Source organism: Heptranchias perlo, chromosome 3 (assembly GCF_035084215.1).
Source record: "Heptranchias perlo isolate sHepPer1 chromosome 3, sHepPer1.hap1, whole genome shotgun sequence".
NCBI classification, from domain to species: Eukaryota; Metazoa; Chordata; class Chondrichthyes; order Hexanchiformes; family Hexanchidae; genus Heptranchias; species Heptranchias perlo.
In genome coordinates this window covers 76,940,136-76,964,707 of record NC_090327.1, presented here as the reverse complement: position 1 = coordinate 76,964,707, position 24,572 = coordinate 76,940,136, and the positions used below count along the sequence as shown (strand labels likewise).

Below are 24,572 nucleotides of genomic sequence, written 5' to 3'. Positions count from 1 at the left end.
ATGACAGGCAGAGTTATGTGATGTGACCAGGTTCATACAACAGTATCAACTAGTGTCATGAAGCCTTCAGTTACAGTATGACAACCAAATGCTGACATATGGTATTTCCATTATAAAATATTGACATGTTGGTATTGAAAAGCGTGACTGAAAAATTATGACGCAGAAAGTAAAGTTAATATGGACAGGAAATGTGCGTCATATTCAAGATTTGTAATATATTACTAGTAGTTCTCCTGTGTCACTGCACAGCAGAGTAGAAATCATCTTGGCCAGTATCCCATCGCCCGCCCATTATACGCCCAATAATTAGTTCAAATGGAACACCAGAGAAGTCATCAGGATGTATAGACTCAGAAGTTCCTATTTGAATGTATCCCTAGAGTTATGCATAAGCAGGCCGTAGTTCAACTCAGAAGCTATCGAAAAGCTTTGCACCATCCTAGAGAGATCTACAAACTTGCTTAAGAAGCAGGACAGTGCTTACTATAGCTCTGAAAGACACTACTATGTTTGATATCTTGGCCCCTGGATCCTTCTAAATGGCAACAGGTGACTTCTGCCATGTCAATTTTCTGCCCTTTCCAGTATAAGGTGAGTAATTAATGCCCTGTTTGCCAGGGAAACCTAGTTAATTATATTTGATGCAGGATCAAGATAAATGGGTGAGTGGGCCGTTCATTTTTATTGGATTGCAGGGTTTCCACAAGTGAATGGAGCTACAGTTACACTTGTAGCCATACAAACCCCTATTGTCAACACATGCCATTATGTGAGCCAACCTGTGTCCTTGATTCCTTCACCTGCGGGAAGTGTGTCCAGCTGCAGCTACTGTTTGACCGCTTGACGGCTCTGGAGCTGCGGATGGACTCACTTTGGAGCGTCCGCGATGCTGAGAATGTCGTGGATAGCACGTTCAGTGAGTTGGTCACACCACAGATAAAAATTACTGAGGGAGATAGTGAATGGGTGACCAACAGACAGAGGAAGAGTAGGAAGGCAGTGCAGGGGTCCCCTGCGGTCATCTCCCTCCAAAACAGGTATACCGTTTTGGATACTGTTGGGGGAGATGGCTCACCAGGGGAAGGTGGCAGTGGCCAGGTTCATGGCACCGTGGCTGGCTCTGCTGCACAGGAGGGCAGGAAAAAGAGTGGCAGAGCCACAGTGATAGGGGACTCGATTGTAAGGGGAATAGACAGGCGTTTCTGCGGACGCAACCGAGACTCCAGGATGGTATGTTTCCTCCCTGGTGCAAGGGTCAGGGATGTCTCGGAGCGGCTGCAGGACATTCTGGAGGGGGAGGGTGAACAGCCAGTTGTCGTGGTGCATATAGGCACCAACGATATAGGTAAAAAACAGGATGAGGTCCTACAAGCTGAATTTAGGGAGTTAGGAGTTAAACTAAAGAGTAGTACCTCAAAGGTAGTAATCTCAGGATTGCTACCAATGCCACAGGCTAGTCAGAGTAGGAATGACAGGATAGCTAGGATGAATACGTGGCTTGAGGGATGGTGCAAGAGGGAGGGATTCAAATTCCTGGGCCATTGGAACCGGTTCTGGGGGAGGTGGGACCAGTACAAATTGGACGGTCTGCACCTGGGCAGGACTGGAACCAATGTCCTTGGGGGAGTGTTTGCTAGTGCTGTTGGGGAGGGTTTAAACTAATGTGGCAGGGGGATGGGAACCGATGCAGGAAGTCAGTGGGAAGTAAAGTGGTGACAGAAACAAAAGGCAGTAAGGGAGAGTGTACAGAACATGACCAGACAGATGGTCTGAGAAAGCAGGGCAAAGACCAAGGGAAGTCTAGATTAAACTGCATTTATTTCAATGCAAGAAGTCTGATGGGCAAGGCAGATGAACTCAGGGCATGGATGGGTACATGGGACTGGGATGTTATAGCTATTACTGAAACATGGCTAAGGGAGGGGCAGGACTGGCAGCTCAATGTTCCAGGGTACAGATGCTATAGGAAAGATAGAGCAGGAGGTAAGAGAGGAGGAGGAGTTGCGTTCTTGATTAGGGAGAACATCACGGCAGTAGTGAGAGGGGATATATCCGAGGGTTCGCCCACTGAGTCTATATGGGTAGAACTGAAAAATAAGAAGGGAGAGATCACTTTGATAGGATTGTACTACAGACCCCCAAATAGTCAACGGGAAATTGAGGAGCAAATATGTAAGGAGATTACAGACAGCTGCAAGAAAAATAGGGTGGTAATAGTAGGAGACTTTAACTTTCCCAACATTGACTGGAACAGCCATAGCATTAGGGGCTTGGATGGAGAGAAATTTGTTGAGTGTATTCAGGAGGAATTTCTCATTCAGTATGTGGATGGCCCGACTAGAGAGGGGGCAAAACTTGACCTCCTCTTGGGAAATAAGGAAGGGCAGGTGACAGAAGTGTTAGTGAGGGATCACTTTGGGACCAGTGATCATAATTCCATTAGTTTTAAGGTAGCTATGGAGAATGATAGGTCTGGCCCAAAAGTTAAAATTCTAAATTGGGGAAAGGCCAATTTTGATGGTATTAGACAAGAACTTTCAGAAGTTGATTGGGAGAGTCTGTTGGCAAGCAAAGGGACGTCTGGTAAGTGGGAGGCTTTCAAAAGTGTGTTAACCAGGGTTCAGGGTAAGCACATTCCTTATAAAGTGAAGGGCAAGGCTGGTAGAAGTAGGGAACCTTGGATGACTCGGGAGATTGAGGCCCGAGTCAAAAATAAGAAGGAGGCATATGACATGCATAGGCAGCTGGGATCAAGTGGATCCCTTGAAGAGTATAGAGATTGCCGGAGTAGAGTTAAGAGAGAAATCAGGAGGGCAAAAAGGGGACATGAGATTGCTTTGGCAGATAAGGCAAAGGAGAATCCAAAGAGCTTCTACAAATACATAAGGGGCAAAAGAGTAACTCGGGAGAGAGTAGGGCCTCTTAAGGATCAACAAGGTCATCTATGTGCGGAACCACAAGAGATGGGTGAGATCCTGAATGAATATTTTACATCGGTATTTACGGTTGAGAAAGGCATGGATGTTAGGGAACTTGGGGAAATAAATAGTGATGTCTTGAGGAGTGTACATATTACAGAGAGGGAGGTGCTGGAAGTCTTAACGGGTATCAAGGTAGATAAATCTCCGGGACCTGATGAAATGTATCCCAGGACGTTATGGGAGGTTAGAGAGGAAATTGCGGGTCCCCTAGCAGAGATATTTGAATCATCGACAGCTACAGGTGAGGTGCCTGAAGATTGGAGGGTAGCAAATGTTGTGCCTTTGTTTAAGAAGGGCAGCAGGGAAAAGCCTAGGAACTACAGACCGGTGAGCCTGACATCTGTAGTGGATAAGTTGTTAGAGGGTATTCTGAGGGACAGGATCTACAGGCATTTGGAGAGGCGGGGACTGATTAGGGACAGTCAGAATGGTTTTGTGAGAGGAAAATCATGTCTCACGAATTTGATTGAGTTTTTTGAAGGGGTAACCAAGAAGATAGATGAGGGCTGTGCAGTAGACGTGGTCTACATGGACTTCAGCAAAGCCTTTGACAAGGTACCGCATGGTAGGTTGTTACATAAGGTTAAATCTCATGGGATTCAAGTTGAGGTAGCCAATTGGATACAAAATTGTGGTTGTAGAGGGTTGTTTTTCAAACTGGAGGCCTGTGACCAGCGGTGTGCCTCAGGGATCGGTGCTGGGTCCGCTGTTATTTGTTATTTATATTAATGATTTGGATGAGAATTTAGGAGGCATGGTTAGTAAGTTTGCAGATGACACCAAGATTGGTGGCATTGTGGACAGAGAAGAAGGTTATCTAGGATTGCAACGGGACCTTGATAAATTGGGCCAGTGGGCCGATGAATGGCAGATGGAGTTTAATTTAGATAAATGTGAGGTGATGCATTTTGGTAGATCGAATCGGGCCAGGACCTACTCCGTTAATGGTAGGGCGTTGGGGAGAGTTATAGAACAAAGAGATCTAGGAGTACAGGTTCATAGCTCCTTGAAAGTGGAGTCACAGGTGGATAGGGTGGTGAAGAAGGCATTCGGCATGCTTGGTTTCATTGGTCAGAACATTGAATACAGGAGTTGGGATGTCTTGTTGAAGTTGTACAGGACATTAGTAAGGCCACACTTGGAATACTGTGTACAGTTCTGGTCACCCTATTATAGAAAGGATATTATTAAACTAGAAAGAGTGCAGAAAAGATTTACTAGGATGCTACCGGGACTTGATGGTTTGACTTATAGGGAGAGGTTAGATAGACTGGGACTTTTTTCCCTGGAGAGTAGGAGGTTAAGGGGTGATCTTATAGAAGTCTATAAAATAATGAGGGGCATAGATAAGGTAGATAGTCAAAATCTTTTCCCAAAGGTAGGGGAGTCTATAACGAGGGGACATAGATTTAAGGTGAGAGGGGAGAGATACAAAAGGGTCCAGAGGGGCAATTTTTTCACTCAAAGGGTGGTGAGTGTCTGGAACGAGCTGCCAGAGGCAGTAGTAGAGGCGGGTACAATTTTGTCTTTTAAAAAGCATTTGGACAGTTACATGGGTAAGATGGGTATAGAGGGATATGGGCCAAGTGCAGGCAATTGGGACTAGCTTAGTGGTATAAACTGGGCGACATGGACATGTTGGGCCGAAGGGCCTGTTTCCATGTTGTAACTTCTATGATTCTATAAGTACTTCACTCCCTTAATGTCCAATTAACTTGTGACCACAGGCACATATTTCTGTATGTCAATGCACAGTATACAGGCAGCTGCAATGATTCATCCATCATTTGCCAGGTCACTGTCCCTGCACTCTTTCAGAATCAAGGGCAAAACACCGGTTGGATTCTTGTGAACAAGGGATGTCCAATACTACCATGGTTTCTAACAATATTAAGATGGACCACCAGAGAAACAATGCAACAAGATTCACGTCTGGCCTTGAATTAAAATTGAGTAAGCCCATGGCACAATGAAGGGAAGATTCAGTCACCTAGATTTTTTTAAATTCACTCTTGAGATGTGAGCATCACTGACAAGGCCAGCATTTATTGCTCATCCCTAGTTGCCCTGAACTGAATTGCTTGCTAGGCCACCTCAGAGGAATGTTAAGAGTCAAATATGTTGGTTTGGTACCGGAGTCATATATAAGCCAGACTAAGTAAGGAGCACAGGATAGGTCAGCAGCTCCCTCCAATATACTCCCAATGATACCTCATGAATTTTGGTGGCCTACTGTGTCCTCCACAGCTTCATTCTTCAAAAGGCCTGGAAATTATGATTTCTGAGGAGGAGACTGAGTCAGAATCGGAACCCCCCCCCCCCCCCCCAAGTCATGAGGAAGACACAGCAGGATCCCAGACATTTGCTGTGAGAGAGCTACAGCATGTAAGTTTGCTAACTCTAGTTGGACATAAGCCTGTCCGGGAAGGTTATCAACCCTCGTGAGACAAATTGATCAGAGAGACATTTGGTAATGTCTGATAGTACTCTAGCTACACCACATCTAACAATATTTCTAATAACATCATCATTTAAGGTTTCTAGAACTTCGGAACTGAGAAATCATTCAGTGCACTCCCTTCGTGACTTTTCACTTTTTCCTTTTTCCTATTCTAACACTTCTTCCAAGTGTAACCTGAGAGCCTGGGATGTGAGATGTGAGCAGCTGCTTTATGTGACTATGAGCCTCTTGGAAGTTGGCCCTTGTCTCAGGGCTGCTGAATCCTAGGAATCTTCACAGCTTTGGCCCACTAGCTTTCTTCCACCTGCAAAGGCATCTGGGGGGCTGAGCAGAGAACTCTCTGGCGCTGCAGTCGAGATAAGGCAGAATCCTTGGAGCCATCTCCTGATCTCCCACTAGCCATGAGATTGGTTGCCACTAATCTGTGGGAAACAGACCTTATGGAACTACTAATACCCGTTAATCCCTAGAAGAGAGTATTCCGAATAGCCTGCAAATCCTCCAAAGTGGTGCTCTGGAGATCTCAGTATCCAGTAGATATTGCTCTCTCCATTCTGTCCATTCCATCACCCAAGGCCTCAGTGCCACCAGTCAAAGCCAGCATTTGGAAGTGCTGACTTACATACAGGCCTCTGTTGTGTGAGACATCAGAAGAGCTTCCTGCAGCTGCCACTCGCTCCAGGCTGCTCTGCATTAATAAGGAGATCTCTCTGATGTTGCGGCAAAATTTGGCCAATGCCAGCCCTGCCATCTGCTGCACATTTTTGGAAAGACTTTGCATTGTCTTCATATGAGTTTGATGTTCTGCTAGCTTCCTTCTTTTCATGGCATCACCCCTAAGATTACTGCCCGAATGCTCTTCAGCCATGGACTGATATTTCCTTAGCCTTCACTCAGGAACATTCTCCCACTACTTCTTCCTCTGGCTTCCCTGTGTGTCATTCAACACCTAATGCCCACTCCTCTTCTGAACTACCTATATTTCCCAAGTAAATCTATCTGAGCTGGTGACTTTGAGAAGGTGTGGGCAAATTTCTGTTGGCTGTCCCTACTGTTCAGGGTCCAGTCATTGCGTCACTTTTTCTCTCCTATCCTGCTTACAACTCCTGTGGAGAGAAAAAGACAAGAGAAATGCAATGAGTTTCCAGCTTTTTTCATTTCAGAAATGAAAATCTTTTCTTGATTTTTGAACATCAACACTTGTTCTGCATTAACCAACTGTGAGTGCAGAACCTCCGGGAACCTCCTCTTCTCCCTGTATCACTTCAGCTGAGTGGGATCCCGAATCTCAATTGCCTCTTCCTCCTCCTGCTGGGTTAACTGAAGATGTCTGCTGTTTCTTCTTCTGTTGTTCCAGCAAATTATGTGCAATATTTTTCAGCATGAGAACAGAATGACTTTCAGTCACAGACTGGTTTATTTGACAACTACTGAAGAATTTGTATCACTTCCCTTATGTGGTTCCCATAGACAAGATAATTCATCAGAGAGCAAAGATACATCTCAGGATTCTTCTGTGATATGTTGTAACGGTTTCAATTCTCTCAAATCCACCTTTGATGCATTTTCCCCAGCAAAATATTTACTCTCACCTATCCTCATGAATCCCCACCGTATGGTCCTCATCTTCGCTTTCTCAGGTCCAAGGGCGCAGACTTGAGTGTCTCTTGTCTGCCTTACCTCAACTGCAGCGTCAGAGTTCTCTGCTCAGCCCACCAGATACCTTTGCAGGTGGAAGAAAGCCAGTGGGCCAAGGCTGTGAAGATTCCCAGTTCAAAGCAGTCAGTCGTGGAACCATCCCAGGACTCAGCAGCCCTGAGACAAGGGCCAGCTTCCAAGAGGCTCATAGGCACATAAATCAGCTGTTCATATCTCACATCCGAGGCCCTCAGGTTGCACTTGGAAGAAGTGTTAGAATAGGAATGAGGAAAAAGTGAAAAGTCACAAAGGGAGTGCTCTGAATGACTTCTCAGTTCTGAAATTCTAGAAACCTTAAATGATTGTTGTTATCAGAAATATTCTTAGATGTGGTGTAGCTAGAATAAGATCAACTGGTTAAAGATCACCAGATCTGGCTTGGCCATATCATGTGCATTGGGCCTAACTCTTCTCTGCTAAAATAAACCACAATGGCAGGATCATCCTTGAGAGCAAAGATAATCCCTGCTTTTTTTCTCCACTATCAAGCATTTCCTTAAACCTATCTCCCTTAACCCCTACACCCTCACCTCCAACAATAAATGCGAGGAGTTCATGGACATCTTTGACACTAAGATTGAGACCATCCATTCAGCTGCCTCTGCTGCTTCCCACGCCTGTCTACTAAGCCAAATCGCCTGCAAGCTCCCTGCTGCCCTAGCTCTAAATCCATGTCTTTCTCTAGTTTCTCACCTATCTTCCCTCATGCCCTCTCCAAACTCATCTTGTCCATGGGACTCACCTCCTGCTCCCTTAATCCCATTCTAACTAAACTGCTGACCACCCAACTTTCTGGCCTCCACTCTTGCTGACATTGTAAATGGTCCCATCTCCTGAGGTACTGTCCCCCTACCTTTCAAAACCATCATCATCCCCATCCTCTCAAAAAAAAACAGCCTCAGTCCCTTTATGCTTGCAAACTAGGTCCCATTTCCAAAATCCTTGAATGTGGTATTGCCTCCCAAATCTGCGCCTACTTTTACTGCAACTCCGTGTTTGAATCTCTCAAATCGGGTTTCCGCCACTGCCACAGTGCCAAAACGCCCCTAATCAAAGTCACAAATGACATCCTCTGTGACTGTGGCCGTGGTGCATTATCCCACCCTGTCCTTTTCAACCTCTCTAAAGCCTTGACACGGTCGATCACACCATCCTCCTCCAATGCCTTTCCTCCATTCAGTGGGATTGCCCTCGCTTGGTTCCACTCTTACCTATCCAATCATAGCCAGAGAATCTCCAGGAATGGCTTCCCTTCCCACCCGTGCACTGTTACCTTTAAATTCCCACAAGGATCTATCCTTGGCCCCCTTCTCTTCCCCATCTACCTGCAGCCATTTGGTAACGTCATTCCAATCAAGGGGTCAACTTCCACATGTACGCTGAAAACACCTAGCTCTACCTCTCCATCACCTCACTGCATTTGTGCTGTCAGACTGATTGTCCAACATCCAGTCGTGGATGAGCTGCAATTTGCTCCAGGGAATACTGAAGCCATCGTCTTTGGTCCACATCACAAACTCTGTACCCCACTGTTTCAGGCTGAACCAGACTATTAGCGATTACTCGAACTTGAGGTGAGCTTCTGACCCCATATCCTCTCCATCACAAAGACCGCCTACTTCCACCTCCATACATCGCCCATCTCAGCCCATCTGCTGCTGAAACCCTCATCCACGCCTTTGTCATCCCCAGACTCAAATATTCCCATACTCTCCTGGCCGGCCTCCCATCCTCCATAAACTTCATCTCATCTAAAACTCTGCTGCCTGTATTCTATCCTGCACCAAGACCTGTTCACTCATTACCCCTGTGTTCGCTGAACTACACTGGCTTTCAGTCCCCCAACTTAAAACTCTCATCCTTGGGTTCAAATCCCTTCATGGCTTCACGACTCTATCTTTGTAATCTCCTCCAGCCCTACAACCCTCCAAGAACTCTGCTTTCCTCTAACTCTGGCCTCTTATGCATCCCCCACTCCCTTCGCCCACTATTGGCGGTCGTGCCTTCTGCCATCTAGGCCCTAAGCTCTGGAATTCCCTCTGTAAACCTCTGTGCTTCTTCATCTCCCTTAAAACCACCTCTTTTAACAAACTTTTGGTCACCCTTCCTAATATCATCTTCGTTGGCTCATGTTCACTTTTGCCTGATTACACCTCTTTGAAGCATCTTGGAATGTTTTTCTATGTTAAAGGCAAGTTATTGTTATGGTTGTGATAGAAGTGAAAATATTACATTCCAGCACAGTGCAGTCCAGTATTCTTAATCAGGTTTATTTTTTTTTTACAGATTATACATGTTGATGGTTAAGAGTCTTAACCCTAGTAGTATCGCTGAATCCAAAAGCACTTTGATCAATCAATCAGTGAACCTTGATCTTTAACAGAAAATTGCCTACAGAACTGAAAACAACTTGCTTTACTGCATTTCTACTTTTGTACATCTGGGCACATTCTGATAGCTCTTTAAATCCTGCAACTGGTTTATTTGGTTTATTAGACAGAGTCAATGCAGCATTTAGGATGAAATATTTTAGTTTCACCAATGTACCATCTCTTTATCATTTTGCTTACTGACGACACAAAACTAGGTGGGATTGTGAGTTGTGAGGAGGATACAAAGAGGCTTCAAGGTGATTTAGACAAATTGAGTGAGTAGGCAAATACATGGCAGATGCAGTGTATCGTGGATAAATGTGAAGTTATCCACTTCGGAAGGAAAAACAGAAAGGCGGAGTATTATTTAAATGGTGATAGATTGGGGAATGTTGATGTACAAAGGGACCTGGGTGTCCTTGTACACCAGCCACTGAAAGCAAACATGCTGGTGCAGCAAGCAATTAGGAAGGCAAATGGTATGTTGGCCTTCATTGAAAGAGGATTCAAGTACAGGAGCAAGGATGTCGTACTGCAGTTATACAGGGCCTTGGTGAGACCACACCTGGAGTAGTGTGTGTAGTTTTGGTCTCCTTACCTAAGAAAGATAAGGGAGTGCAGCGAAGTTTCACCAGACTGATTCCTGGGATGGCAGGACTGTCGTATGAGGAGAGATTGGGTCGACTAGGCCTATATTCACTAGAGTTCAGAAAAATGAGAGGGGATCTCATTGAAACGTATAAAATTCTGAGGGCTAAACAGACTGGATGTTTCCTCTGGCTGGAGGGTCCAGAACGAGGGGTCACAATCTCAGGATATGGGGTAGGAAATTTAGGACTGAGATGAGGAGAAATTTCTTCACTCAGAGGGTGGTGAACCTGTGGAATTCTCTACCACAGAAGGCTGTGGAGGCCAAATCACTGAATATATTTAAGAAGGAGCTGGATAGATTTCTAGATACAAGGCATCAAGGGGTATGGGGAGAGAGCGGGAATATGATATTGAGGTAGAGGATCAGCCATGATCATATTGAATGGCGGAGCAGGCTCGAAGGGCCGAATGGCCTACTCCTGCTCCTATTTTCTATGTTTCTATGATAGGTATTGATTCATGCTTGGAGATTTAAAACAAAAGTAAATCTAAGTGTAATAAAAGCAAAAGGATCTAGTTTTAATCAATATTCATAATTTTATTATTGTGCTAAATTTAGTGCACTACAGTCATATGGCAGGACATGTAAAAACTTGTGGCATACTTTGCTGCAACAACAAATTGCTTTTAATGAAGCATTCCAAAACTTAAAGGAAATTTTTAAATAACAATTCTTCCATTTCAAGAATACGTTTAATTTATTGTACTTAAATTGAGCCAAACTGTCCTAAGAAAAATATATTTTTGTAGGCACTTCTCAGGGTCATCGACTAGCTATCAGTTTATCAACCACCACTACAACACCCCCCCCCACCCCCACCAGTAGAAATTCCAGCAAAGGACAGGAAATCCAATGCTATCTTCAACCCTCCTCTACCTTCCATCCTCTTTCCTTCCCTCGTTCCCCTGACTTTTCTCCCTCTTCCCTCGGCCTCCCCACCTCTCTCCCTCAGCCCTTCCTCTGCCCTCCCACCTAACTCCTTCTCCCTTCTTGGTCTAATTCAATTACTGTGCACAGTTCCGGTCTCCATATTACAAAAAGGATATAGAGACACTGGAGAAGGTGCAAAAAAGATTTACAAGGATGATACCAGAACAGAGGGAGTACAACTATCAGAAAAGGCTGAACAGGCTGGGGCTATTTTCTCTAGAAAAGAGAAGGCTGAGGGGTGACCTAATAAAGGTCTTTATGATTATGAAAGGGTTTGATGTGGAAACATCTCTACGTCTACCCTTTGTGGGGGAGTCCAAAACTAGGGGCCATAAATATAAGACAGTCACTAATAAATCCAATAAGGAATTCAGGAGAAACTTCTTTACCCAGAGAGTGGTTAGAATGTGGAACTTGCTACCACAAGGAGTGGTTGAGGCACGTACAAGTACACAGGGGAAAAAGGAATCGACGGATATGTTGATAGGGTGAGTTGAAGTATGGTGGGAGGAGGCTCATATAGAGCATAAATGCCGGCATAGACCTGTTGGGCCGAATGGCCTATTTCTGTGATGTAGATAGGGTTCCCAACCCTCCTGCTTTTGGCAGGAGCTCCCGTAATTGGGGATTCCTCTCCCGAGCACTGCCTCTAGTAGCCTGGAAGATCAGTTCATTAAATTTCCTGCCGCAGTGCGCCCCCCCCCCCCGCCCCCCAGCTCCATAACGTCACCAGCTGCTGAACAGAGAAGTCTCCAGCTCGGTGATGTCACCTGCGACTGCGTGGGATGCCGAAATCAGTTGGGAGGGGCTGCTGGAGAGTCTGGAATAGGGGGGACTCAGAAATCAGGGCTGTCAGCAATCGGGGTGGTGGGGAAGAGAGTTGGGGGGAGAGAGAGAGGGAGACTAGGGAATTGGCTCTTCTCACCTGAGGATTTAATATCCAGTGCAATTGGGGTAACTGAAGCTCCAGAGGCTGGAGCGTTTTGCATTCATCAAGTGCCTCTTCTAATTCTTAATATGGCCTATTTAGTTTCCCATATTTCAAATTATAGTTTAGGAGCAATTGAAATCCAATCATTAACATTTTCTATTGTATTTCTAAGAGAGGCTGTGAAGTTGGTTCCCTCTTCTGTCTATTGGTGAGGGGATGGAGACTGGGGAATGGGGGTTCGGGGAGAGAGGGAGACTGGGGAACGGGGGCTCGTGGAGAGGGGGAGACTGGGGAATGGGGGCTCGGGGAGAGAGGGAGACTGGGGAACGGGGGCTCGTGGAGAGGGGGAGACTGGGGAATGGGGGCTCGGGGAGAGAGGGAGACTGGGCATGGGATCAAGGAACGGGAGGTTGGGGTAAGAGAAGGGGAATGAGGGAGAAGGGGACACTGGGTTGGGGGATTGGGGCTCGGGGCTCAAGCCGGGGGGGGGGGGGGGGGGAAAGAGAATGGGGTGGGGGTAGGCATGGGGACCAGCATTTCCTGCAGTGCCGGGAGCAGCAGCAGCAGCAAAAGCAATGTGGTGAGTTGGAGCGGCACTTAGAAAGGAGCAGCCAGTAATGGGGTGAATGAAACCTAGGGACCTTACCGTGAGTAAATAGTGAAAGATTTTTTCCATTGGTGGACGACTGTGGAACTAGGTAATGGAAACCAAGGATTCTCACTGGATGAACCAAGGGGAGGGGGGAGGAAGACTTTTCAAATGAGGGCTATTGGACTGTGGGATCCTTCACCATATGTGGTTATTGAGCTAGAGACTAAAACTTAATTTAAAAGGGAAGGGGATAAATATTTGAAAAGGAGGAATAAAGAAGTATCCGGGGAATGGGGTTATAGTAGAGAGCACCAGCACCGGGGACCGAATGGCCTCTTCTTGTGCTGTAATTTCTATAATTCTATGGAAACTCTCTTTTATTGAGACTGAGCTCAGGGAATGGTTTAGAAATGTTGGTGCTGAGCTGAATTCAGATCGATGTGCCCTGTGAGAAGTGACCCAAACACCGAGCCTGTTGCACTTTGTGCAATCTCTTGGTTTAGTTCAGGTCGGTCTGTGCCGGCTGCTTTTGATGTGTGAAGTCCAAGTACAGATCAGCTCTAACTAAGGTTCCCAGTTCAGAGTTGTCACCTTAACATGGGACCGGATTCCAAACCAGAGTCCAAGGAGATAGGGAGACAGATGGGGCCTATTAAAAGTGGCATCAACTGGGGAGCCTGACCGCACCTTGTGCCGTGCAAGGGATTTCCGGCTATGGTTTGTTTCAGGGTGAATATCAGCAGATTATAGGATTACTCTAGTTACAGGTAGGGGCATTACACCTATTATTACCAATTACAAATAGACTATCAGTGAGTTATTAAAGTATTGTTGGTTATGAGGGGAATCTGAGTTTTACCAGTATTACTTAATCTAAAACTTTATATCTTAAATACAGTAACATTTTTGAAGTCATGTGATCGAGCATCCAGAAATGCCTCCAACCAGCGTTGGCAATCCTAGCTGTAGACTCAATGTACTTATTCTTCACCCTCAAAGCCTGCTTGACTTGAAAACTGCAACTGGTTTTGACTCCCTGGGGGTAATTTGACTTTGTGTGATAATGTAAAAGGGGTGATCGTGAATCTGCAGCCCGTTTTACACTATCACAGTCAAAGTTACACCCCTGTGTGCAAAACCTCAGGCGATCGATGAATATATTAAAAATTCTTGTACCTGCGTACACTTCCTGACTACAAATCCTTACTTCCTGTTCATGATTTGTGTGAACAGTAGGTGTTGTGCTTGGGTTTTACTTATAACCAATAAAATAAACACTGAAGCTTTTATACATTAGACTTACCCTTCATGCCTCTCGACCCCAGGTAGCACTGTTGTGCCTCCAAACTATATCTGCCACATCCATTATTCCTGGCCCTAGGTGGCTCAGTTCTGTAAACTTTTATTTTTACTTTATATTTTTTTCTTTAAATTTAATTTTCATTTCCATCACATCCCTCTCTACCCAAGCAGCCCATCCTCCCACCATTTTCCCCCTTTCCCGGGCCCCAGCTGCCTGCTCCAGGCCCCCGTCCCCAGGCTCCTCGTTGTCCTCACCCGGCTGCTGTTCACTTTGTAAATTACTCGGAGTGTTTATAATGTATTTCCCGACTTAACAACTACTTTAAAAAGCAAAAAGGGCTGCAGCGATACCTGTACGTTGAGGATCCTCTTAGATGGCGTGCGCTAGCGACGTATTTTTTCCGCCAGCTGCACGGCCTGAACTACGACACGCAGCTCCTGTTCATCTCGCTGCTGGGCGGCCGCACGTCTTTGCAGGAGCTGCCTGTCTTTTACCAGGATCTGCTCAGGGTCTGGACCATGGTTGCCTCCAGTCGGAGCTCTCGTCCGTCGGGGGTAGCGGCTGTCCTGCAGGAGCCGCTGCTCGGGAATCCGTTCCTCCGCGGTGTCGGCTTCGGCCGCTCGTGGCTGACGGAGCGGAGGGTTGTGGCCGGTCGGGTGACCAGAGTCAGGGACGTCCTGGATGGCGGCGGGTCGGGTTGGTTGGAGCCGTGGGCGCTTGCCGCGCGGATGTCCTCGTGGCGTGCCGGGGACACGGCCGCCGCCATTCAGGCGTTGAAATCGGCGCTCGGCCCTGACTCCACTCGGGGTGTGGAGGTGGCTCAAGCATGCGGAGCCATCCCGTCCGACCTGACCCCCGTTCGGACGGAATTCCTCATCGGCGCCAGACCCCGAAACCTCCCTCGGAGGGCTGCGCCACACAACTTGAGCCGTCTCTCGGAAATTCCCTCCGTGCCGTTTCACACCGCGCGGAGGGATTTCCTGTATGGGCTGCTCCTGCACACTCTCCACTTCCTCGCCCTCGTCTCTCGCCCGGACACGTCCTGGTGTACCATCCTGCCGTCCGGCGGAGGCGGGGGTCCCCAGTGGGGGGGCTCTCTACTCAGGGGTCCTTCTGTGTTACTTCGGGGATCTGGGGTGGAGATTGTTGCACGGAGCAATCGTGTGCAATAGGCGTTTACGCCATTTTACGGACTCCCAGGCCGCTTGTAATTTCTGCAGCCTGGAGGAGTCCGTGTTTCATTTGTTCATGGGGTGTGGGAGACTGCAGCCGCTGTTTGATTATTTGGAGGGGCTGCTCCTCAAGCTCTGGCTGCACTTCAGTCCCACGCTCCTGATCTTTGGCTGCCCGGTGAGGAGGGGGGCGGGCAGGTCGGTGGACGTCCTCGTGGGCCTGCTCCTGGGCCTGTCCAAGGTAGCCATCCACAGGTCCAGGTTGCTCGCGGTCCGTGGGGGCGGTCGCTCGGCCTGTCTGCCTCTCTTTCGCAGAATGCTCCGCGCCCGGGTGGCCCTGGAGATGGAGCTCTCGGTGTCTGCCAGTACGCTTGAGGCTTTCCGCGGCCGGTGGGCACCGCAGGGGCTGGAGTGCATCCTGAACGAGGAAAATAAAATTTTAATTTGATTCTTCGTTTTGGTTCTTTTGGTTTCTTGTATTTGAGCAGACCATACACCCCCCCTCCCCCTTCCTTATAAAAGGGGGGCCTAAATTCACAAAAAAAAATGTAAAAAAAATAGAAAAGAAAAAAGCAAAAAGGATAAATCTGGGAAATCAGCAGAGTTGGAATAGACATATGAGCGGCCGAGTGTTTCCAACTGGACCCCTGACCCGAGCGCAGGCGCGCTCACGTGCGCTGTCATGGGATGCACCGGGAGCGCGCACCCTCCGTGCCTGTGCCTGTGACCGGGAGCGCGCACCCTCTGTGTCTGTGACCGGGAGCGCGCACCCTCTGTGTCTGTGACCGGGAGCGCGCAGCCTCTGTGTCGCGCGCACCCTCTGTGTCTGTGACCGGGAGCGCGCACCCTCTGTGTCTGTGACCGGGAGCGCGCACCCTCTATGACCGTGCTCGTGCCCGCCAGGTTCGGCGGCAGCGGCGCGATGGCGACAGTAATTCCGAAGGTGCAGCGGCTGTCGTCGCGCGTGGTGCGGGTGCTGGGTTGTAACCCGGGGCCGATGACTCTGCAGGGGACCAACACCTACCTGGTGGGGACGGGCCCGCGGTGAGTTAACACTGAGCGGCCGCCGGGAGAGACAGACATGAAAACCGGGGCTCAGTCCCCTGGCATTTCAGAGCCAGGCGGTTCTTAACCCCGAGGTGTGAGCACACGAGAGTCGGTACCGTGAGTCTGCTGCCATGTCCATTCCTTCCATGAATACAGCCGTGCCAGTGGAGTTGATTCAGCAGCAACCGTCCTCCCCCCTCCCTCTCCCTCTCCTCCCCCCGTGATGTGCCGTTTGTGGTTGAATAGCTACCTGTTGAGGCCCATTTGTGTTCATTTGATGTCAGACTTGGTCGCCAATGTGTTTTGAGAGCCCAGTTAGGGGATGGGCACGAGGATGTCATAGAGTCATTGAGTTATACAGCACGGATAGAGGCCCTTCGGCCCATCGTGTCCGCGCCGGCCATCAGCCCTGTCTACTCTAATCCCATATTCCAGCATTTGGTCCGTAGCCTTGTATGCTATGGCATTTCAAGTGCTCATCCAAATGTTTCTTGAATGTTGTGAGGGTTCCTGCCTCCACAACCCTTTCAGGCAGTGAGTTCCAGACTCCAACCACCCTCTGGGTGAAAAAGTTCTTTCTCAAATCCCCTCTAAACCTCCCGCCTTTTACCTTGAATCTATGTCCCCTTGTTATAGAACCCTCAACGAAGGGAAAAAGCTCCTTAGTATCCATCCTATCTGTGCCCCTCATAATTTTGTACACCTCAATCATGTCCCCCCTCAGCCTCCTCTGCTCCAAGGAAAACAAACCCAATCTTCCCAGTCTCTCTTCATAGCTGAAGCGCTCCAGCCCTGGTAACATCCTGGTGAATCTCCTCTGCACCCTCTCCAAAGCGATCACATCCTTCCTGTAGTGTGGCGACCAGAACTGCACACAGTACTCCAGCTGTGGCCTAACCAGTGTTTTATACAGCTCCATCATAACCTCCTTGCTCTTATATTCTATGCCTCGGCTAATAAAGGCAAGTATCCCATATGCCTTCTTTACCACCTTATCTACCTGTTCCGCCGCCTTCAGGGATCTGTGAACTTGCACACCAAGATCCCTCTGACCCTCTGTCTTGCCTAGGGTCCTCCTTATCTAACAAGAGAAACAAGATGCAAAAAGGATTGGGAGAGACGGATAGCGCTAGAGTAAGAAATAGTACAGTATTAGATGGAATCTGATTGAGAGAATAGGAGATAGGTCTAGAGTACACATGTGTAAGAACATAAAAAATAGGAGCAGGAGCAGGCCATATAGCCCCATGAGCCTGCTCTGCCATTCAATCAGATCATGGCTGATCTTTGACTTCAACTCCACTTTCCTGCCCGATCCCCATATTCCTTGATTCCCCTAGAGTCCAAAAATCTATCCATCTCAGCCTTGAATATATTCAACGACTCAGCATCCACAGCCCTCTGGGGTAGAGAATTCCAAAGATTCACAACCCTCTGTGTGAAGAAATTCCTCCTCATCTCAGTCTTGAATGGTAGAACCCTTATCCTGTGACTATGCCCCCTAGTTCTAGCCTCTCCAGCCAGGGGAAAGAATCACTCGGCATCTACCCTGTCAAGCCCCCTCAATCTTATATCTTTCAATGAGATCACCTCTCATTCTTCTAAACTCCAGAGAGTATAGGCCCATTCTACTCAACCTCTCCTCATAGGACAACCCTCTCATCCCAGGAATTAATCTAGTGAACCTTCGTTGCACCACCTCCAAGGCAAGTATATCCTTCGTTAGATAAGGAGACCAAAACTGTACACAGTACTCCAGGTGAGGTTTCACTAAAGCCCTGTACAACTATAGTAAGACTTCCTTACTTTTGTATTCCAATCCCCTTGCAATAAAGGTCAACATGCCATTTGCTTTCCTAATTGCCTGCACACTAACTTTTTGTGTTTCTTGTACGAGGACACCAAAGTCTCTCTGGACACCAACATTTAATAGTTTCTCAACATTTAAAAAATATTCTGTTTTTCTATTCTTCCTACCAAAGTGAATAATCTCACATTTCCCCACATTATACTCCATCTGCCACCTTCATGCCCACTCACTGCCCATTATGTCTATATCCCTTTGCAAACTCTTTATGTCATCCTCACAGCTTACTTTCCCACCTAACTTTGTATCGTCAGCAAACTTGGATACATTACACTCGGTCCCTTCATCTAAGTCGTTCATATAAATTGTAAATAGCTGAGGCCCAAGCACCGATCCTTGCGGCATCCCACTAGTTGCAGCCTGCCAACCTGAGAATGACCCTTTATCCCTACTCTTTGTTTTGTGTCCTTTAACCAATCCTCTATCCATGCTAATATATTACCTCCAACCCCATGAGCCCTTGTGTAATAACCATTTACATGGCACGTTATCAAATGCCTTTTGAAAATCCAAATATACTACATCCACTGGTTCCCCTTTATCTACCCTGCTAGTTACATCCCCAGAAAACTCTTAAGAAATTTGTCAAACATGATTTTCCTTTCATAAGACCATGTTGACTCTGCCTAATCATATTATGTTACCACTTCCTTAATAATGGATTCAGGCATTTTCCCGACGACTGATTGTCAGGCTAACTGGCCTGTAGTTCCCTGTTTTCTCTCTTCCTCCCTTCTTGAATAGCAGGGTAACTTTTGCTACCTTCCAGTCCACTGGAACCGTTCCAGAATCTAGAGAATTTTGGAAGATCATAACCAATGCATCCACTATCTCTGCCGCCACCTCTTTTAGAACCCGAGGATGTAGGCCATCAGGTCCAAGGGATTTGTCGGCTTTTAAGTCCCATTAGTTTGTCCAGTACTACTTCTCTAGTGATATTAATTGTTTTAAGTTCCTCACTCTCATTTACCCCTTGGTTCCACACTATTTTTGGTCTGCTTTTTGTGTCTTGTACTGCGAAGACAGATCCAAAATATTTGTTTAACACATCTGCCGTTTCCTGATTCCCCATTATAATTTCTTCTGTCTCAGCCTCTAAGGGACTAACGTTTACATTTGATGCTCTCTTCCTTTTTACATACTTGTAGAAGCTCTTACAATTGTTTTTATATTTCTTGCAAGTAGAAGTGTGGTAAATAAGGTTGGTGAGCTGCAGGTGCAAATAGCCACTTGGGAACATGATGTAGTGGCGATAATGGAGACCTTGCTCAAAAAAGAGCAGCATTGGGTACTAAATATTCCTGGATACAAGGTGTTCAGGAAAGATAGGAAAGGAAGAAAAGAAGGGGGTTGGCAGTATTGATTAAGGAGAATATTGCCGTGCTGGAGAGAGAGGATGTCCTTGAGGTGTCAAAGGCAGAATCTATTTGTTTAGAGATGAGCAACAATAGAGGCGCCATTACACTACTGGGTGTATTCTATAACCCACCAACTAGTGGGAAGGATATAGAGGAGCAAATTTGCAGAGAAATTACAGAGAGGTGCAAGAACTATAGAGTAGTGATACTGAGGGATTTCAACTATCCTAATATAGACTGGGATAGTAATAGTGTAAAGGGCAAAGAGGGGGAGGAATTTCTTAAATGTGTTCAGTACACTTTCCTGATCAGTATGTTTCTGGCCCAATGAGGAAGGAGGCATTGCTGGATCTAGTTCTGGGAAATGAAATGAGTCAAGTGAAGCAAGTGTCAGTGGGGAAACATTTAGGGAACAGTGATCATAGTACCATAAGGTTTAGATTAGTTATGGAAAAGGACAAAGAGCAATCTAGAGTAAAAACACTTCGTTGGCAGAGGGCCAATTTCAGTGGTTGAGAACAGATCTGTCTCAGGTAAATTGGAATCAAAGATTGGCAGGCAAAACTGTAATCGAACAATGGGTGGCCTTTAAATAGGAGATGGTTTGGGTACAATCCCACGAGGGGGAAAGATAGGGCAACCAAAGCCAGAGCTCCCTGGATGACGAAAGAGATAGAGAGTAAGATGAAGCAGAAAAAGGGGGTGTATGACAGATGTCAGGTTGATAATACAAGTGAGAACCAGGCTGAATATAGAAAGTACAAAGGAGAAGTGAGAAAGGAAATAAGGGGCAAAGAGAGAGTATGAGAATAGACTGACGGCTAACATAAAAGGGAATCCATAAGTCTTCTATAGGCACATAAATAGTAAGTGGGTAGTAAGAGGAGGGGTGGGGCCGAGTAGGGAACAAAAAGGAGGTACAGGGCATGGCTGAGGTACTAAATGAGTAGTTTGCATCTGTCTTTACCAAGGAAGAAGATGCTGCCAAAGTCACAGTAGACGAGGAGGTAGTTGAGATACAGGATAGGCTGAAAATTGATAAAGAGGAGGTATTAGAAAAGGCTGGCTGTACTTAAAATAAATAAGTCACCCGGTCAGGATGGGTTGCATCCTAGGTTGCTGAGAGAAGGGTGGAAATTGCAGAGGTGCTGGCCGTAATCTCCCAATCCTCCTTAGATATGGGGGTGGTGGCAGAGGACTGGAGAATTGCAAATGTTACACCCTTGTTCAAAAAAGGATGTAAGGATAAACCCGGCAACTACAGGACAGTCAGTTTAACCTCAGTGGTGGGGAAGCTTTTAGAAACGATAATCTGAGACAAATTTAATAGTCACTTAGATAAGTGTGGATTAATAAAGGAAAGCCAACACAGATTTGTTAAAGGCAAATCGTGTTTAACTAACTTGATTGAGTTTTTTGATGAGGTAACAGAGAGGGTTGATGACAGTAATGCGGTTGATGTGTATATGGACGTTCAAAAGGTGTTTGATAAAGTGCCACATAATAGGCTTCTCAGCAAAATTGAAGCCTGTGGAATAAAAGGGGCAGTGGCAGCATGGATACGAAATTGGCTAAGTGACAGGAAACAGAGTAGTGATGAACGGTTGTTTTTTGGACTGGAGGGAGATATACAGTGGTGTACCCTAAGGGTCGGTACTAGGATCACTGTTTTTTTTGATATATATTAATGACTTGGACTTGGGTGTACAGGGCACAATTTCAAAATTTGCAGATGACACAAAACTTGCAAGTGTAGTAAGCAGTGAGGAGGATAGTGATAGACTTCAAGAGGACATAGACAGGCTGTGGAATGGGCGGACACATGGCAGATGAAATTTAACGTAGAGAAGTGCAAAATGATACATTTTGGCAGGAAGAATGAAGAGAGTCGATGTAAATTAAATGGTACAATTCTAAAGGGGGTGCAGGAACAGAGACCTGAGGGTACATGTGCACAAATCTTTGAAGGTTGCAGGACAGGTTGAGAAAGCAGTTAAAAAAGCATGAGGGATCCTGGGCTTTATAAATAGAGGCATAGGGCATCATTTTAGCACCCGCTATCGGGTGCGTTCCTGGCAGGGGGGCTCCGAAAATCGGAGAATCCCGGAGTGGGTCGGGAGCCCGACTCCAACCCGCCCACTTCCGGGTTCCCCACTGACGCGCCGGCGTGCACGCGCAGCCCCCGCTGGTGGGAATCCCACAGGCAATTAAAGCCAGCGGGATGCCACTTGAAGCTATTTACTTTGCTTGTTCAGGTCATTAACTGACCTGTTTAAGGGATTATGGGAGGAGGGGTGGGATTTTAAAGCAAACTGGGACTGTTTCCCACACTGGGGGAAACACTCCCAGTTCAAATGGACCTGTTGCAGCTGTCAGCCTGTGGCAGCTGTAAAGGTCCATTTGACAGGTGGTGGGGGGTGACCCTCACTCATTGCAGGAGGCCACTCTGTCACTCGGGACAAAGTTTGGCCTCCACCACCCTCCTCCTGACAATCAAAGTCACCAACTTGCACACTTACCCCAGGGTCCAGACATGTGTACCTACCTTGCGGACCCCCTCAGATGTACATCTTCCGGATGGGGGCCGCCGTGGCTGCAGTCATAACCTCCTCGGAGGGCGAACAGCCTCACCAGCCTCGCCATCCACGCCGTCCACCTCTGACATGTGGAGCTCCACAACAGAGTGCTGTGACACATCCACCTGTACAGCAGGAGGGAGGGCTACCGCAGACAGAGATGCGTCGCAGAGGGCACTACCCTCGCCACAAGGTCCACAGACCGAGGCTCAGCTTCCTGGACCTCTCTGACCAGCAGTGCACACGGAGGCTCAGAGTCACTCGACATGTAGTCGTGGACATCTGCAGCCTCCTTCATGCCGAGCTGCTCCCGGCTGGCCCGAGCACCATCTTCTTACCTGTTGCTGTCAAAGTCACCACTGCCCTCAACAACTTCTCCTCCGCATCCTTCCAGGGTGCCACCGGGGACATCGCCGACGTCTCTCAGCCGTCTGCACAAAAGAGCCCTGCAAATACACCTACACCCACTCTGCAGTGACACAATGGGTGGCATCAGTTGTGGGTCTTCATTGTGATCCTCAGGAAAGGGCATTATTGCACAAACCAGACAAGATTCGCGCAGACATGGCAGTAGTGGTGCCAATATAATATGTAATGTGAGTGAGTCAGAAATTCAATATAAGTAACAACCATGACAAACCCTCAAACACCCTTGTGCATCCCCTTCATGCTCACGACACGTTTGCCTTACGCTGCCTACTGCACATATGTGATGCATGCGCTGTGGCTGCAGCACAGGTAGTGGCAAGTTGAGTGAGGCTGACCGTGAAAGAGATGCACGAGAGGGTGAGTATGAGATAAAGCCATGAGATTGTATGAGGATTGGGTTGAGTGGTAGTGGTGGGATGAGTACTGGCGAGGTGAGTAAGTGCAGGTAAGATGAGGATGAGGTTTGAGTGGGTGTGAGGGGTGATGTGATAGAGTAGTGTTGGCAGTGCAGAAGGAGATGTGGGGTGGGGGCGGGGATGTGGCAGACGGAGTGTAGGGGAAAGAGTAAGTGTACTCACTTCGGCTTACCTACTGGAGCGCCTCCTGCATTGTATGCAGGTGGGCGATATGTTGGTGGTGCAGGTGACCTCCTCTGCCACCTCGAGCCAGGCCTTCCTGGTGGCAGAGGCAGGCCGCATCCTCCCGCCCGCCGGGAGGAAGATCTCTGTCCTCCCCCTCCTCCTCACCCCGTGTATTGATACCTGGAGTGAGGCATCATTAAACTGGGAGCAGCCTTCCCCCTGGGCTGCTCCATGCTGTAATTTTTTCTATTTGTTGCAGCATCTGTCAGTGGAGGACTGCCCCTTTAAATAGAGCTCCTCCAGCTGACAGATCTTACTGCGCATGCGCAGCCCGCCCAACGCGCAGATCAGCAGTGGGGAACCCGGAGGACCAGGTAAGTGGATCCAATTAGGCTACGATCGCACGGGTGGCTGACTGATTTCGCCGGGCGTGTTACCCACGCGCCCGATAGCCCCCCCGCCGAGAACCCACAGCCCTGGTAACATCGGGCCCATAGAGTACGAAAACAAGGAAGTTATGTTGAACCTTTATTAAAACATTGGTTCGGTCACAGCTGGAGTATTGTGTCCAATTCTGGGCACCACACTTTAGGAAGGATGTGAAGGCCTTAGAGAGGGTGCAGAAAAGATTTACGAGAATGATTCCATTGATGAGGGACTTCAGTTACATGGATAGACTGGAGAAGCTGGGGTTGTTCTCCTTAGAGCAGAGAAGGTTAAGAGGAGATTTGATAGAAGTGTTCAAAATCATGAAGGGTTTAGATAAAGTAAATAAAGAAAAACTGTTTCTAATGATGGAAGGGTCGAGAACCAGAGGACATAGATTTAAGGTGATTGGCAAAAGAACCAAAGGCGACATGAGGAAAAACTTTTTTACCCTGTGAGTAGTTATGATCTGTAATGCGTTTCTTGAAAGGGTGGTAAAAGCAGATTCAATCGTGGCTTTCAAAAAGGAATTGGATAAATACTCGAAGGGAAAAAATTTGTAGCGCTATGGGGAAAGAGCAGGGTAATGGGACTAACCGGATTGCTCTTACAAAGAGTCGGCATGGGCTCAATGGGCCGAGTGGCCTCCTTCTGTGCTGTAACATTCTATATACGTGCCAGTGTCCCCGTGCCTCCCCTGCCTGCTCACTCCAGTCCCTCCTGAGTCTACTTGTGCCCTCTCAGCATGCTCCCAGTGCTATTGGCTGGGATTGCTGCTTCTGCACAGGATTGAAGCTCTCGCACTTCCTGCTTACGTTATACAGAGACAGCAGTCCCGGCCCTTAGAGATGGGAAAGTGCTAAGAGGAGAAAGTGAAGTGGATGGCAGTGAAAGGGAAAAATGGATGGTAGTGTAAGCGAGAGGGACAAGGGCAAAAACTGTGATCGGCACTTTGGGGTTGGGGAAGAAATAAAGTACCAGCATTAACTCAGGATGTAAGGAGAGAGCCATCATGACTGGAATGGGGAGAAAGACAAGAGTACTAGCATTAATTCTGGGGGGAGAGGATGCAGGAAGAATACCAACTTGAATGGAGGAGAGTGGAAGAAATGTGTAAAGTTGAATTGACAATGGAGAGTTAGAAGAGTCCCAGTATGAACTGGAAAAGTTGGAGGAATTTTCAGGCAGGCTTT

The 24,572-nt window shown here is 47.3% G+C and overlaps 1 protein-coding gene across 1 annotated transcript in view; it reads left to right on the top strand.

Moving 5' to 3' along the window:
- Positions 1-15,907: 15,907 nt before the first annotated feature.
- The window catches only part of lactb2 (lactamase, beta 2), a 57,367-nt gene continuing 48,702 nt past the window's right edge, over positions 15,908-24,572 (top strand). Inside the window, exon 1 of the mRNA XM_067975905.1 lies at positions 15,908-16,139. Coding sequence (XP_067832006.1) covers positions 15,976-16,139 — 164 coding nt within the window. The 5' untranslated portion in view covers positions 15,908-15,975. The remainder of the gene's footprint in view (positions 16,140-24,572) is intronic.